The 17,500-nt window shown below is 38.3% G+C and overlaps 1 protein-coding gene across 1 annotated transcript in view; it reads right to left on the bottom strand.

The window, feature by feature from the left end:
• Window positions 1–8,087: 8,087 nt before the first annotated feature.
• LMO4 (LIM domain only 4) overlaps window positions 8,088–17,500 on the bottom strand; it is a 14,925-nt gene continuing 5,512 nt past the window's right edge. Inside the window, exons 3-5 of the mRNA XM_041421634.1 lie at window positions 13,569–13,665; window positions 13,059–13,214; window positions 8,088–8,838 (exon numbers count right to left, since the gene is read on the bottom strand). Of these exons, the coding sequence (XP_041277568.1) occupies window positions 8,830–8,838; window positions 13,059–13,214; window positions 13,569–13,665 (262 nt within the window). The 3' untranslated portion in view covers window positions 8,088–8,829. The remainder of the gene's footprint in view (window positions 8,839–13,058; window positions 13,215–13,568; window positions 13,666–17,500) is intronic.

The following is a 17,500-nucleotide window of genomic DNA, read 5'->3' as shown; positions in this document are numbered from 1 at the left end:
CTGGTTAAACCACCACTCTAGAAATTACAAAACAAAACTTTTTTCCCTTTATAAACATCTATCAACATCACCTTAATATGGCCCAGAGCACCAACACTGCCTAGCTTTTAAGTTCTCAGAATGCAGCCAGAATCTCCCCTAGCACATTATAACACATTTTACTGGCTTGAGCAGGGTAGAACACAGCCGTCTCCTCAAATGAATGGCTGGTGGGCTCCAGCAGCCCCTGCACGAGGCCGGGCTCACCATCTGTGTTCCTCCCGACGTCCGTAGCCGTAGCCCGTTCACAAGTGCCAGCCCTTTGAAAAGGCAGCCTGTTTTTCTGATTGATTCCCTTTTTAATGAACTGGGAATGCCTGTGAACTTAAACCCTGACACCTCCACCTCCCTGCCTTCCTAGCCATCCCTGCAGCAATGTACTGATTATATTTCAAGTTATTATGGGATTAATACAGCTGCCCCCGGTGTCTCTTTCCCCTGAACTCCATCAATAAAAGTTGTGTCCTAGTCTTACTCTGGTTAGTTCAGTTTCTTCCTGAATCTCTCCCTGTAACCTGTGACGTGTCGGCAAGGCTGTATTGTATCAGCCCTTCAGAGCTGCCAACACTGCTGAAGTTTAAAACCTGCTTGTGTCATGGCCTTGCATAAGCTTTTTGTGTTTAAGAGGACAGCTTGAGCTTTGCTATGCACCACATCAGCTTCTGAGTGGGTAGCACATACTTAGTAGCATTGAAAATAATGAAATGAGATAATCCACCAAAAAACTTGAATAGACTCTGCCAGTGTCATCTTTCTTTGAATTCACAGTAGAGCTATATAAAAGTACTTTATGCAGGCAAGTTCAACACAAGAAAAAAAATAAGATGGGGGGAGCAAAAGACCTGCACCCAGCAGAGTCCAGTTTTTCACTGACAGCATTTCTTTGTACAGTACAAGCTTTAGGTTTACTTTTCTTGTTGGTTTATGGGTTGGGGGTTCCCCCCCCCACCAAGAATATTATTTTCTAAAAACATCATTAAAAATGTAATTAACTGGCTTATTCTTTGGAATGTGTACAGTTGTTTACAAAAGAATTGCCACACAAGCTGCCACCTTCAACTGTGTTGAAGCAGGGAGTGATGTACTTGTTTACAGCTGTGCATGAATTTCACAATATATTTAGTTTTGGTACAAGTTACATATAAAATTCTTACTGAGTTTAATGTTGCAGCAAATAACACATATAGTAAGTGAGTAGGATTTATCACTGGCTGTAATGTCGTTGTACATATTCAAAATCTTTACAGTGAATGATATATACACATGCACATGCAAACAAAATGGAAATATATTTAGTTTAAGAACTGATGAATTGTGCTTGCTTTCATTATTCTCATTTTTACGTAGGAGAACAGAGATCGAGCACATCCCTGAAAAGGGTGGCTGGTTGGGATCGTGTCTGTGCAGCAGCACAGTCACCAAGGAGCAGGCTGGAGAAGCAGCAGCACTTCTGTACCCATGGCATGAGACAGGGGGGCCCTCAGGAGCCAGGCGCCCGCTCTGGTTGGTGGGATACAAACAAATCCCATGGAGAATGAAGATGCTCCCATGAAGCATAAAATATCTCTCCAGGTAAAAAATCTTCCCCCAAGATGTTTTATTCAAGCTTTTTTCTTAAAGAAGGAAGTGGTAATTTTTCCCTTTAAATTCTGTTTTCTCCCCCCCCCCCGCCCCCATTTGGTCTCTCCCGTAAACACAGAGGCCAGAAGGCTATGCTTAAATAATTCATCTACAAATTTGCAATATCTTTTTGAACTATAGCAATTAAACGGAAAATAGAAAAATCAGCTCAGCATCCTGTTTGGATGTAATTAAAGGTATAATCTGTTCCATTTGAATACTTCAGTGCTTACCCTTCTTAAAACAACAAATAAGAATAGTAGCTCATTTGCAATATGCTTTTTTTTCAAGTCAGCTAAAAAGACTAACTGATGAAGCAAGAATAATAATTTTTAAATGTGGCATAAGCACAAAAATACCAACTACAGCTTTCAAATGATTGCTGCAGATCTCAAGTGCGATGAGAGTTCAGTAACAAGGGGTACAAGCTTTATGGCAAAACACTGAATTCTTCCACTATTTGGTATCAGCATCTCGATATGGCTGATGTAATTACCTATCAAATACATCAGTGGAATGAATATCAGACGATATCCAAAAATATGTAAGTGGGATGCATATCAGCTCAGTCTTTTAGGGGCCGTTTGATCTTAACGGTTTTTTCTAAGAATAAAAGACAAATACTGCATTCATTGCCCCTTTGTTTTCTATAAGCTGCTGAAGATTTTACAGCACAATAAAGTTAGCCTATTAATGGCTGGCTTATGAGTTTTAGCTGGATATTTACCCTCCTACTGGACATTTCTTCACTGCTCAAAGAAATTGAAGTCAGGTGTAAAGTTAATATCTGCCTTGTTCATTTATTCATACTGTAAGCAATCAAGATTTCCCCAAATCACAGGGCAATCTCTTGCCTTTCGAGAATTAATATAGGCCCCGTTCTCTCAACTTAGTTTAACAAAACAACTGGCATAGGTTCAATGGAAGCAATGATTATTCTGAGAGGTTATGGTGAACCACAGAAGTTGTTAGCGAGAACCTTGCTCATAAGATCCCCTAAGAGGAAAAATATATGGATATTTCAAAATGTAATTAACAGCATATTCCAACAATGTGAGAAAGAAACATCATCTGGTTTAGCTGCAGAGGAATCTGACTGCACAGGGAGAACTTTGGCTTGCTCAGCAGCCACCACTAAGAGCAAAGGACACGATGGGCACCAGAGGGGACATGTCACCAGTGCTGGGAAAGATGGCGGAGCAGGCTCTGTCTGTGGGGGCTCCTTTCATGCTGCCCTCCTCATGGGCAGCTTCACTGGGGCCAGCACCCAACCAGGAAGAACTTCTTTCAAAATGTCCATTTTCTCTCCACTATACTCTCTCAAAAAATTATTTTGGGGCAGGCATGTCTCAAGCCTAATTTTGGTCTTAATGCTACAGTTTGTAGGACTGTTTCAACAAAATTGCTGAGGGATTTTGTTTTAATTTTGGTTTTTTTAAAGGTAAATACATAATAGCAAATAAAAACAATTCTAAAAAGCAAAACATATTTTTTAAACGTGATAAAAAACCAATTTTCAAGCTTTAGCATTTGTAAGCTCAGGTGAATAATGTAGCAGAGAACTGATTTAGGAAGATAAAATTATCACAAAAATGTAAGAGCGATATTACACAGGAGAAAAAAAATAGCAAAATGGTCTACAAGGTCTCCATTATGACAATGAATATGAGAGAACTTTCAGCTTACATTTGCTGAAAGTTAGCACCTATTAAAACGTCCAGCCTTCCTGGGGTACTGTTTGAAAGCTGAGGCCCTTTTCAGGACTGGTCCTTCAGGGGCCTGAGCCCCCTCAGAGCCTTCCTCAGTACTGCCCTCCTCCAGGGGCCTTCAGCGGACAAGCTGCGGGTGAGTGGGGTAAAAAAAGCCTCTGGTGAGCAACCCCCAACTGTCCCCGTACATCCTACTGCCTCCCCTCTGAAGGCTGCAGCCTCCTGCACACCAAAAACATTTCTGTAAGCTTAATGCTAGAAGTACTGTGAAAAGAAACACAACAACAGAACTCATTAAAAAATACCCACAGAGGAAGGAAAAAAAAACCTCCTCAACACAGTAGCGTCTGTCTCCAGTAAACAGGGCTCTTTTCAGGCCTTGGGCTCAGACATAAGACCGCTCTACCAGGGTGAATGAATTACTGTCAGCTGGGCCATTTTCACTTAGGTTTAAGCACAGGCATTTTACCTGCCATTTGCCAGGAGCCAAGAGCTGCTCAGGTGACATTTGTTATCCATGTGCCACTTGACCAGCAAACCTGCAGGTTTCCCCAGCAGCAATCACCCACCCCATGGGTCACACTGCAGGACCCCAGCCTTCACCCCCACAAGGAACATCTCTCAGAGCCAAGAACCTGTGCCTAAATGAAGCAATGCTTATCTCATGCATGCCACAGGTGTGATGTCATCCCCTCTGGCAGAGGAACCAGGATGTCTACAGCCTCTACTCCACAAAAATGCCGGAACTAAAGTTAACATGTCTCAGACTTTGTTAAAATATGGTGATAATTAAAAAACAAAATTACCACTACAAAGTTAATTCCTCTCTGAGTTCTCACAAACAAGTTTTTAATTTGCACTAAAAATTTACATTTCAGATTTCAGGTCAACCAGGAATGATAGAAGCTTGGTCAGGGACTCCAGGCAGTGGCTGGTGGGTTCTGCAAGGCCTAGGGGCAGGAGCACTGTGGCTTCCCCAGAATATCACAAGCATATAGTTGCCAGCAAACCCCAGGTGCACACAGGTAAACCCATCGGATTGCTTTAATCTCTCATCCCTTGTATGAGCGTGAAAATAATCACAGTGTCAGATAAACTTCTGCTTTTTTTTAAAAAAAAAAACCAAAAAAAAAAAACAAAAAAAACCCCAAACAAACCAAACCTATAAGGTAATTGATTGCTTTCTTCTAGTCTTTTATCAGTTATGATTAAGGAGCTATAGTAGCCCTGTTTACACAGCTCTAACAAGTCAGGACCTGCAGAACGTTATTGGCTTGGGGCCCACAACTTGCTGTCCATTCTCAACAGAATCAATCTGGAGCTGAAAACATCCCCGTAGGAAGCGTACACATCCCTGCTTATACAGGAACAGAAACAGCAATAACTTCAGGTCCTGTAAGCTGCAAGTTCAACTTACAGAGATGAGCCCTGACTTGTCATCGCTCTCAGCATGCTGGTGATGAGATCAGAGCACTCCACTGAGGACTCATAGTTCCAGCTTGACAAGGGACAGAGGTGAGCGTGCTACACCTCACTGAGACTCGCCTCTCCAACTGCAGAAAGGAATCGAGAGCTCCTCTGCTTAACATGCAGTCACAGCACTGCCAATCTAAAATGGCTGATCAGTAATACTTTAATTGCAGTTTCATAGAAACAAATTGCTATTTAATTGCAGTAAGCTTGTCTGTGGCTTAGCTGGACTGACAACAGGCATACACCTGGTAGTAACCGTAGCAAGCAGCAAGGAGGGTTATCTGGTACTGCACGTACAGAAGTCTCAGGCAGTGCCATCAAAACCAAAACACAATTTCACACTGATTAAGTGTAACACCCGAAAAAATGTATTTACATAATTTTCCTAATCTCAATTTGATTTTTTATTTTAATAGAGCTGTTCAGAATAGATACCTGCAAAAAGCTGCACACTTCACATTCAGCTATAAGCAAAATACTTTGATTAAAGGTTTAAATTGAAACACTATTTTGAAATCATAGAATCAGGCTGGAAAAGATCTCTGAGATCATAGAGTAAAACTGAACACCACCGTGCCAACCAGACTGTGGCACTCAGTGCCATGTCCAGTCTTTCCTTAAACACCTCCAGGAGCAGTGACTCCACTGCCTTGATAACAAGGCATACTCTGCCACTGTGTGAGTTTTGGGTTTTTTTAGTATTTACCCTAATGTGAGGTGATGCAAATTTTATTGGTGTTAACAGGGAAAAAGGGAGACAAACTTGGTGTGGTTAATATTCTGAAGATGTGACTTAATTTCATAGGCTTCATTTTGTTAAGACATTCTCATTTTATATTTCATAAGATACTGCATAACCTGTTAAAATATTTAAAGATAAATCATGTAGGACTGAAAAGACAGTATCTTGTTGCAAACAGAATTTGGTTTGGAAAGGCTTAATGTCCCACTGCCTGCCAGGATGCGTAAATCTCATAACTAGACAGCTGGATAGGTAAAAACATTAAACCCATTTAGAGGGCAATCTTTTTACAAAATTGTTTCATTAATAAGAGTGACAATTTATATGATTGAGATGTTTAGATGCAGTATAGACAGTGCATTTTATCCAGGTTCATGAGGATGATTTCAGATTAGTAATATTTCCTTTGATTCTTTTTTTAACAGCATTCATTTTTGAAAGGGAAGCTCTTACTGAATGATTATTTGACTTTTCAGCAGCACTAAATGCAGAGGGTGTATTTCAGCCTCAGTGCAGCAAATGCATGTGATAAAAGGTGAACAAGTATGTGTTTTTCTTCACAGATCTCCTTTAAAAAAAAGTGATTTTTCACATAAGGACAAATCTTAAGTGTTTCCAGTAGCCTTCTGCCCACACCTACCGTCCCCATTACAGCCTGTTTCATTGTGTGAAATGCCTCTGGTTTCAAGAAAGTGTTTTACCTAAAGCAAGAATACTACTTAAATATGTTCTATTGTATATTCATAGCTCCATTAGTCCTCCTGCAATTTAGCACATCAAAGCAAAGGCTTCATCACTTGCATGTGGATTATGCTAACATGAGTGACATTTGTAATCTTATAGGTCTGCAACTTAAGAAATGCTTTTAAAGTAAGCTATTAAATAGGTAGCTGTGCTTTACAAATGAGTCATATAATAGTTTATTTAAAGCTGTTAATGAACTTCAACCTCTACATCACTAAATGCTATACTACATTTCTTACTATAAGTTATTAGCTATCTTCTTAGCACTTCTAGGTTATATTGGACAACCAAAAATCTGTACATGTTAGATTTAAATACTGTACCTTGAGTGCTTATACTGAAAGAATATAAAAAGATGTCTACAGTCTCACTAATACTTGAATTCTATATTCATAGGACTTCAAGTGTCTTTTCAAAGATACTGAAGCAGCACAATTTACAGACTCTGAAGACTTTAATGCCAGATCAAAAAGCTTAGAAACTTATTTAAAATACCCACAAGTGCATTTAATTAAAAGTCATACATAGTGTCAGTCATGTTGTGCTTTATATGTTATGCAAGTAGTCTTTTGTCTTTACTGTTGGATAATGTATATTGCTATGTTTTCTTTTCTCTGAAACTGGGCTTCCTCAAGCACTGTGTTGAAAGAAAAAATTCAGCAGCCCTCCAATGTACTAGACATCATGAAGTAGAATCTGAAACAAAAATATCTGCTGTTGGTTGTTTATACAGATAAATCTATAATCACAACAAAAATAAGTCAAGCTCACTCTATAACCAAGCAGCTGAGCACTGAACACCTTCTGAAAAACAGAATTAAACAAAATAATGGTGTGTTATGAATGTATTAGTTTCCTATAAAAGTAGAGTATTTCTTAATATTGATTTGCTTTGAATTGCAGCAAAGACAGATTTGTTGCTTGCAGGTTCCTGACTGACAGCATACAGTGGAAAGCCACAGATGCATGTTAGTATTCTTACTAAAAACAAGAGAAGTCAAATTTTTTTTTCTCAAAAGTATTCTGCACAGATCTACAACTAAACAGCTGATGGTAAAAACACGCAAAATGAAGTTGTTCCTTTTGTAAGCTTAGAGGTGGCCCTACTGCTTTGTGGGGAGGTGATTTTTGTTTGTTTGCTTTCAGAAAACAGATCATATTTTGAGATAAGCTAGCTCTCAGAAACAGCCCAGGAAACAGGTTTTTCTTTCCTAAAGATTATCAGTGTTGGAAAGTTAAAGTCTCTCACCCCAGCAAAGGCAACTTTATGTTGTTCAGATCAGAATAGCTATTGTATTCCTTTTCATGAATACTCAATTCTAATGCTCAGCATGAGGTACAGACCTTTCGTTGGCTTTTATTTTTTTGACCTCTTATGGTATATGCATACCCTCTTATGCTTGCAATCTGAGAGACACAGGCACATCCTTAAAACAGAAGGAACTGGAAAGAAAGAAACCACAGTACCTCTGTGTGTGCTGTAATTCACTGCACTGGGAATTATAATGTACTTGTTATTACCAGAATTAAGACTCTCCATGAAAAAAAAGAATTTTTGAAGTAGTACTTGTTATCCTTGCCACAGGTAACACAGTCAAGTAGTTTACCAGAGCCTTTCTTGGCATAAGACAAAAGAAAAAATCCAAACCAAAAACCTACTTTTAAAGGTAATTGACAATTAAGGTGACAACTATGTAAGATGAAGTTGCAGAATGTTTTGAATGTAATTTTTAAAAAAAGCAAAGCTTCTAAAACCCATACTCGGTTTTGTTTTACTTTTTATTATTTAAATACACCATACTAGAGCAAATGTCTCTGAAAATATCACAAATAAAAGATTTTTCTTCATTCAGCAAATTAGAAGTAGGTGAAAATTTCTACACAGTAGCTGCTATGAGCCTGACTTTCTTTTTTTTTCTTTTTTTTTTCTTTTGCCATGGGAAGTAGCAACATTAGGACAAAAACACTTACATGCATACATACATTGTATTTTACAGAGATACAATAAAAGTGTTTGTGATAGAATATCACAAAAGCCACATCTTTATCTCATGTTCAGTTTGATTGAAACACATTTCCTTACAACACTTAAATATACAAAGAGCAAATAGAATGTTGTTAAGGTAAAACACAGGGTACAAACTGGCCAGTGCCCTGCTAATTGTTAATGAGGGTAGAAAGCAGATTTCAATGCTTCTTTTAATTAGCTTCATTAGTCATCTTCCCCACCCGCCCCCCCCAAGATGTCCTCCGGTGGATCTTTTTTCATTTTCTCTACAGTCTCCCATTAGCCCAGGTTCATGGAGTCCTTAATGTTCATATTCAGTCATTTTAATACACCAATAAATGTGGGAAGGGCAATCAAGAATAAAGAAGGTGCAATGGTATGGAGCTGGCATTGATGCTAGCTACAAAGGTGACTTGTCTACTTGGAGACATGGGATCCATCTGTGATGAACAAAATTTGAGATGAAGGCACGCATTCTGCATTACTCTGACCTTTTAGCAGACCTGTAAGAAATAAAAATGGGTATCTTAGCTAAATTTGAGATAGGAAACTACAACATGACTGCTTTTGTTTTTCCCTATTCACTAATCTCTTTTTTACTAGACTACTTTCTGACTGTGACTTGATTAAGGCTTTCTACACTGTCCATTCATACTGCTAACATTTCAACTTTAAACAGCAAAAAGCAAACATTTTTTACAGTTTCACTACTAAAGAAAGCAGACATGAAAAAAAGACTACAACAAGAAATGTGCACTTTCTGGTAACAAATCATACAGTGAATAAGGTGGCTTTTCTGGGCCCTGTTTGAAAGGGAAGAACCATTATGCCATGCCTTTGAAGAAGCGAGTAATATAATCTTGTAATTGGAAGAAATAGTGTGTAAAGCAAATATGAAGTACAGCCAATATCCTCCCAAGGCAACTTTGGTTAATATGCTGCATTGCACAAGAGCTAAATATCTATATTTCAGGATTCCCCCCTCCCATTTAAATTCCTCATCTGGTATGTTAGTTAATGTTACATAAACATTTTAATATATGAAGTCAAACATGTGCTTTCATACTGGTGTTAATGAATTGTGATAATTAAAAGTGTCTAACTCAATAAAAAATCTAAACTTTCATGGATAAAATAGGAATGATCATCCATAGTCTTCAAATACAATCTGTTTGCAATTACCAAAATGAAATAATATATATTAGATTTTTATGGCTTTTAAATGACATTTTGCGCTTCCCAGGAAGTTCTTTTCTCACCCTTTCTCTAAGTTACTAAAAGCCTGAGGTCTATTAGTAACTGCAACCCCCCACTTTCAAGCTAATTAAAGTAGTAGAAGCTTGGAGGTTTAATTCCCCAGAGCCGAAGCTCAGTGTGAGAAAGGTAATTTGTCTGTCCAGAACAAAGATTAGGGAGCAGCCAGCAAGCATATTTAATAAATGAGCATCAAATATCTTCTACTATGGACACAGACAACACCAATTATGTAACTACAAGGGAATTGTTGAGTGATATGTAAACTAGAAGATTTTTAAGATCTTCTCTAAGAGATGTAATATAACTCATACTTTATTTAAAAGTAAGGAAGCTGAAGACAAACATTTGTAACGAACACTGCCAACCAGTGGAAAATGTACACTTTCAGTAGGTGGTAATACTGTTGCAAACAAGAAATACTACAGGACTACTACCAGTACAAAAAAAGCAGAGAGAATTCTTGATAATACAGCCCCTTCAAATGAAATGGCACACAGGACATAGCAAACTAAGTTTGCACTCAGCAGGCAAGCAGTACTGAGTTTAGAGAAAACAGGGGTTTTTAAACTATAGAGCAAGTAATGGGAAGTTATAATTTACATGTGTAAATTGCCTCAGGGAGGCTAAAGGCAGGAATGGCAAACATCCCTGCATTTGTCTCCTTAAAAAAACAAACCCAAGTTTTTAAACCATGTTAGGCTATGCAGCCTTTACTGCCTGCACTGGCCACCTGTAAACTGCAGTGAGATAAGAGTAAGTTCATCACTGTCACCTTCATATGCATAACAAAAATGTGTTTTAATGCTGGGAGTGTCTCAATCTCTTTGGTTAAATTAAAAAAACCCAAACCTGTGGATATTCTGCTATCTCTATAATCTCTAGTTATAGAATAACATGGAAAATGATTGATCTGTAATGCTTAATAAAAAGTATCTGTTACAGCCAACTGTGTTACAGATGAAGAATATTTTTAATCAGTGGCCCTAAAACATGCAGCTTCCTGTAAAACATAATATTAAAATCTTTAGACTGTTAAAAAAGCAAACTATAAAACTATTTTAAAAAATAAAATATAAAAAAATATATAAATATATTATAAAATACAACTCTCTTAGCAACAGCCCCTGTAGCTTCCGAAGTTTCAGAAACCTGACAAATACATGGATTATCAACTTATTTCTGTAATTGTGTTTGTTTTCTGGAGTTACGGTGCTCTGCAATTCCCTTTGAAAAGCAGCAGAAGTAAGAGCAATTCCTAGAGCTATTGTATTGCAAAGAAAAACCCCCTCAAAGTCTCCTCAGCCTTCTCCCCAACAGCTGCTCACGCGCCTCAGCCCTGGCGCAGCAAAGCCGCCAGCAGCCAGTGCCGGGCCCACCAAAACCTGCTCCCACCAAAACCTGCTCCCACCAAAACCTGCTCCCACCAAAACCTGCTCCCACCAAAACTTGCTCCCACCAAAACCTGCTCCCACCACTCCGCCTGCAGCCCCGCCAGGCAGCTACACTCAGCAGCTCGGGAGCCCAGTCCCCTTTTAGCTCTCTTGGCCATGTTCTATGTTCTTCATCACGTCTGCTGCTTTTATTGCAGCTAAATCATTTTTATGTTTTGCTAAGGCAGAGAAAGAAACTGATAAAACTAAATGACAATTTAGACACCTATTTGAAGTTACATTAAACTTTACATTCGTAGAAGACAAGTGGATAAACCACTCTCAGAATGGTAAACCTTTTACTGCAGTGTATAAAGATGAACGGTTTTACCTATATTTTGAAATGGGATACCTATAAATATTCATTTAACAGAATCACTGCTAGCTAGTCTATATTACAGATTTGTTTCATTAAAATTCACAACAGTATATATCTATGAATCTTTAACTGTATTTGTACTTCCTTGAGAAGAGGCTGCACATTCTCTTCCAATCTTAATTATCTTTGTTCTGCCTAACTATGTAGCATTTTTGTACTCAATTCTCTCATCACCTCGATTGACAAATTAAGTAAATAAAAAAGGTCCATGCTTTATTTTGATGTAATTACATTCACTGTATAAGACTTGAAAGAATACTTAAAATTAATCAGTAAATTTATGCACAGGAAAAAAAAATGCAAACACAGATATTGAAACATAGAAACACAACAAAAAAAAAAAAGTAAAATAAAGAACAGTTTCTGTTTTCTCAGACATATTTCTCCACTAACGAAAAGCACTACAAAATACACTGCACACTACAGAATAGATCAGCCTAACATTTGTCCCGGATTTTTTTTTAATCTTCCCAATTCCTACTTGCAGATAAATGTTATTTTTTGTGATCCTTACAGACATTAATGAAGTTCCTATTGTAAATCTATAAAGAATTACCAACTGAAGTGTGCACTTTTTGTTTCATTGCAATAACTCAGTGCTGTGTGATTGCCTGGGTTAATGATGAAAAAGTCAAATATACTATCAGAGCTGATGGAAAAATCTATCACCAATCTGAAATTAAAATTCATCTGTGGTCAATAAGATTTAATATCCATGCAAGTGGCGCTGTAAAGAGTAAATGAATCAATGTCATCAATACATAATCAGTATGAAATATGATGTGAATAAAATTATGTGCAAGAGTCATACATCCACTCTTTTCTGGACCAGGGTGAAATGAACAGTCTCTTAACTCAAGGTTGACAGTAATTGTTACAAATTAGGCACAGCAGTTATCAAAATGCACTCACTTGCATAGCTTTAGGACTGATTAAGAAGATTAAAACACATCTAAAACTATCTAGTTTCAGAGTTACAAGACAACTGTTGATCAGAAATTTTTTTCTTCTTCACTCTACGATCTGTGCAATCATCATTTTCTCATTTAGCTAGAAACCAAAACTATCAACCACAGAGATCCACAATCTCTAGCTGAGATATTAGTGTTACAGAACGGTAAGTAAATAGCACTTTGGTTTTAAAATCTGAGTTATGACACATAAAACAGGCAAGCAAATACTTCTGAAAGAGTACCCCAGCATCCTTCCTCAACTAAAATTTTAATAGTAAAATAAAATATATTAGTTTAGTCCAGGAACTTTCTCTTCACAAGGCATTTATTTCCATATTAAAGGCTCTAATTTGCCTCCCTCAGAAACCTGCTCTCTTGCAGCCCTTAATTTCAAGATTATAAAATATAATACTTCTCTTTCTTAAAAGTTTGTATTAATGTATGCTCTCCATTTTGCTTTGTACATAAGGAGTTCAACACCTGTACAGATGCACGTGCCCAAACCAAAATAAACTCACTCACCCTGTAAGTCATCTTCAAAAGGTTACTACTTTCTCCCCAAACCCTGTGCCTAAATAACTTAAGGTAAGTTCAGCTACTTAAAGGTCTCTTTGCAGGGGCAGGGAATGTCCACTATTAGAATGAAAAGAAATTGATCTTCATTTAGCTCTAAGAAAGCTTATTAGTAATTGTGGAGTATTCACCTTCTGGTCTGGCAGTAGTGGATTACTCTGAAGTGAATTCAAATGGCCATTGATGAGAGCTGTAGGTCTATCATGTTCACAAAATAAACTGCCATTGATGTAGTGAAACCGATCTCCGGGGACCAGGCGATTCCGGCAGGTAGAGCATGTGAAACACTGGGAAAGGAAAGAGACAGCAAGTGAAACTACAGCACAAATTACGTATGCTGCAGGTTTGGAAATTACACTTCAGAGACTGCGAGTGCAGCTGAGATATGGAGCTGCTTGGTTTCTAGTGCCTCCAAACATGGCATTAGTCTTACCTGTTGGGACTATGCAGTACATAACTCAAGCAGAGTTTTACCGATTATGAGGGAACAAAGCTACGCACTAAGCAAAGCTTTATAATAGATACTCCTTCTGGTTATTATTTTGCATTTCATTCATAAGAAGATGCAGGTTTTACTCTAGAGAGGCATGGCAATACTAATCAGCTGCTAAAAACAAAAGTACACAGAAAAAACCCCTCACCTTAAGATGATAGACATTGCCCTGTGCCCTCATGACCAGCTCACTAGCAGGAATGGACTGTCCACAGGCACTGCAAGCACCACTATTTCCAAATAACCTGAAACAGAGGTGATGATCATGAATAATTTAATACACAGATGGCTCTAGGTATTTTTGCACATCACTGCCGCGCTTTATTACACAACTGTTTTAGACTTCTGACCCCCGTCTTCCAACTTGCTTATGTTTCATAATATGAAAAAGTTTATTTTTGTGTAACAACTGGTAGCTTCACCTTACCTTGGATGTGGTTACACAGGATTTAATCAGAAATATTGACTTACACCTCTAGAAACACAAACAATTCTGTACTACACACATTTTATCAGATTACTGGGTTCATCATAAAAAAAAAAGATACAATTCATGACTGGAGTTTAAATGCATTGTGTCCTTGAAATTATATGAAGAACTCTTTTGTACTTTAATCATATCTTGAGATATGAGTCATCAAAAGGGTTAAGAGGATTTGATTGTATATCTAAGAAGACATCATGCTCAGTGTATTGAAACTCCAGTAAACCTCCATCAGTGCAGAGTTTCCATTAGAAACTCTCTGCTATCCAGGTTGATATATAATGTGTATGGGTTAACCTTTTCAATCATGGTGTCAACACTTTAGATTTGCCTCTGCTCATCTCTTTCATCCTAACCTTCTCTCTCTCTTGATAATGAAATGCTTGCTCCAACTTCCCTCTATCTGCTCCTGAGTCCACAATTTAGATTACTTCATCTCTGCTAGCAACAAACTGAATGAAATTTCGATTTGAGCAGAAAGTAATTTACCGGGATCTGGACCCATTTGTCATCATATCTCTCTGGGTGTTTGCTGTATCACTGCAGTTTTCCTATGCAATCAAATGAGACCACAACATCTGCCATGGGGGGGGGCACACGCAGTGGGGGGAGGGGGGAATAGGCAGAAGAGTGGTGAAGAAAAATATATACATAATTCTTCAAATCCATTTAAAGGCACAACGCATCGATTCAAAATATAATACAGTAATGATTATTGAGTTCTACTTTTACAGGCTGCCTTAGCTAGAATTAGAAAAACCTTTATTTGCTTTTGCGCGAGTCTCTAATAGACACAAATATTTATAAAGACTACCACAATTCATTTTGCAGTAAAAAAGGAAATTGAACTAGCTGGCAGGGTCACAGACCCACTTTTCTGTACGATGTAAAACACAGCAATAGGATTTACAAATTAGCGTATTGGTGTCATAATAAATATTAATATTTGCATCTCCTTCCTGTCCAAATAAAGTCATAAAATTCTGTTTGTGTCAACCTAGGACACACATTACAACAGAATACCCGTAATCTGAATGATTGCAGTGTGCCTCTGTATAAAAATAATTGCTTTGAATTTTCAGAATCTGAGCTTGCAGAGGAGGCTTGTCATGTTCAAACTACTAATTTGCTGTCGCCACTTTATTGAAAATAGCCTGTAAGTTGTTATTAAATGTATCGACTGAACGACAGAGAGAGTAGTAAAACTGCCCCTTAAGATGGCTTTTAATAGGAAGCTGAGAAACAAATTTTGCAGCAGCATCGATTTGAAGAGTTCAATCAAAACTCCATTTCAAAACTAATTAGTCTGAGATCCACGACACATTGACACGTTCTTGCAGAATCACAGCGGTTACAAAGGGAAAGCTGAACTAATACATTGCCAGGACCTCCCGCCAAAGGGACTAAACTGTCTGGAAACTAAAGGTCCATTATTAGGGCATCTTCCAAAGCAGGACCAGTTCAGAATAGTTACACGATATACCGAGGTTACTTCCGAAGCATTGCAATATGCATTTTTCTTCCTTCATCATTACTAGGAATGAAGTTGGCACTAGAGACAGCGCGCGGGGAACGGCTGGGAGAGGAGGCAGAAAGGCGCTGCTACACTTCCAGAGCAAAGATCCAACAATCCAGAGCAAGGAGGTGCAGCAAGGGCACTGCTGGGCAGAAGGGCAAAGATGGACAGATGATGTCAGTTGTCCAGGAGAATCTGAATGTGGTGAGCCGTCTCTCACAACCCCCCTCTTCCCCCTGTACAATTGCATCACCCAACTGAAAGCACAGCTTTCGGAATGCTGATCTCATTGCACTACTTGTCTTCATTAAGCATTCCTTATCTAATGTCTCTGAACTAGAGTGGTCCCACACCTTGAATGTCTGTGAATTCTAATAAATGGAGTCAAACTAATGCCGAGGCTTTCCACACATCTTAAGTTTTCCCCAGGCATGTTACCAGAACAACTCTTTGAGAAGCCTTGGGAAGCCACTTCATCTGAATCTTCTGCTAAAATTCATAAAAATTACTTATAAACTCAGAACAGCTTTCTGCTACTTATTATTATTTACCAACAAAATTAAACTTATTTTTCCACCTCTACTGTTATGAATGGTTTTGTTCTTTAATGCCATTAACAGGAAGAAGTTTTATCTTTTAAAAAAATGTTATTTCTTCTTACCAGCAAAGGAAGTCTTCCACATTAACTATTCTTTACTGAAAAAGTTGTTTTGCATGGTTTCTGGGAAGCTGGAGAGCTAATTATCTAACCAGGGGGACTGTCCAGGACAGTATTTGATTTAAAAGGCTTGAGGCTTTAGGTGCTCAATTAAGTAGCTATCGGTCTCAGACTGGACTTTAATGGGCTCTTTTCTCTTTAACTGCAGCAATGGGTAGAGATACCCCAGGTCAGGCTAATTAAAGCCAGGGGACTCTTTAATTGTGATGACAGAATTGGTTTCAGTTTCCTCTTTGGGTCCTCAGTCCAAGAAGGTCATTAATATTTCAACATTTGGGCAATGCAATCAATCACAAACATCAAGAGGTTCCCTTTACGGACAAGGCAGCTCTTCTACACTTAGCAGCATTTTACTGAGCCACCTTAAATTAACTACTGTGTGGTTCCAAAACAGCATTCCCCGCGCCCCCAAATGCTTCTAGTTTTTTCTTGCTGGTGGGTTTTTTTTTTTTCAGAACTTTCTGTAGTAGAGTGGGAATGAAAGCAGCAAGAAATCTTCTCAACCCAGTTTCCCATCTTGCTGCTCAAAATTCAGCATCAGCAGAGATGTATCTCGCAACTTGTACTAACAAAGTAAGGTTCCACTGCTTTCCAAAATCGTGGAGACAGATTTAAACACTCTGATTCTTGCACGACATGGTGCACATTTGTGTCCACATACATATATCCAAGCCCTAGCAAAGAGAAAATGCACATCCAGACCTACTGATCCAGAAGCAATCAGTGTTTTTGTACATTCCCCACATTTAATCTAAATTCTGCACCAGCTATATTAAATGTAACAAAGAAAGGCAACACAGAAATTATGCCTGAAGCCAAGTCCATTAAAGGTACTTCAGAATAACTAGAGACCAAGCACCTTAAAAGCACCAGAAGCTATTGATACTTAAAAGGGGGGCTGTGCATAATGGCAAGTGCTGCATTAGAGAAGAGGAAGAAAAAAAAAAAGGGAAAAAAAAAAACCAGCCAAATTACGCTTGGTTAATTCAGAGTAACAGATCTGCCCCCAAGTGAATTGGAGGCCTTGAATTAATTCTGTTATGACAAATCAAGATAAACGTTCCCCCTAAATTGCATGCGATTTAATTAATTTTTGAGATCCTGTTTTTTTTTTTTTTTTTCCTAGCTAATAGTTCACATGCTCCTGTGCTGTCATTGTGCTTGAGTGGGCAGACTTCAAAGTGATATTAAATAACCAACTATTAGATTTACCTAGCACGTCCTATTGGAAAAGTGCCATTTAATTACCTAGCCTGTTCAATTAAAGGGACAGCATTCCCTGAATATAGCAGCTTGCCGCTGATTACCAGGGAAATGAACTGGCTGCCCGGCGGCCCCCTCCCCGGAGCGGCCCCACTGCGC

This window comes from Onychostruthus taczanowskii, unplaced genomic scaffold, assembly GCF_017590055.1.
Source record: "Onychostruthus taczanowskii isolate IOZ18803 unplaced genomic scaffold, ASM1759005v1 scaffold7, whole genome shotgun sequence".
Classification (NCBI taxonomy): Eukaryota; Metazoa; Chordata; class Aves; order Passeriformes; family Passeridae; genus Onychostruthus; species Onychostruthus taczanowskii.
Note: the sequence above shows the minus strand (reverse complement) of the source record. Positions and strands in the feature narration are given on the sequence as shown.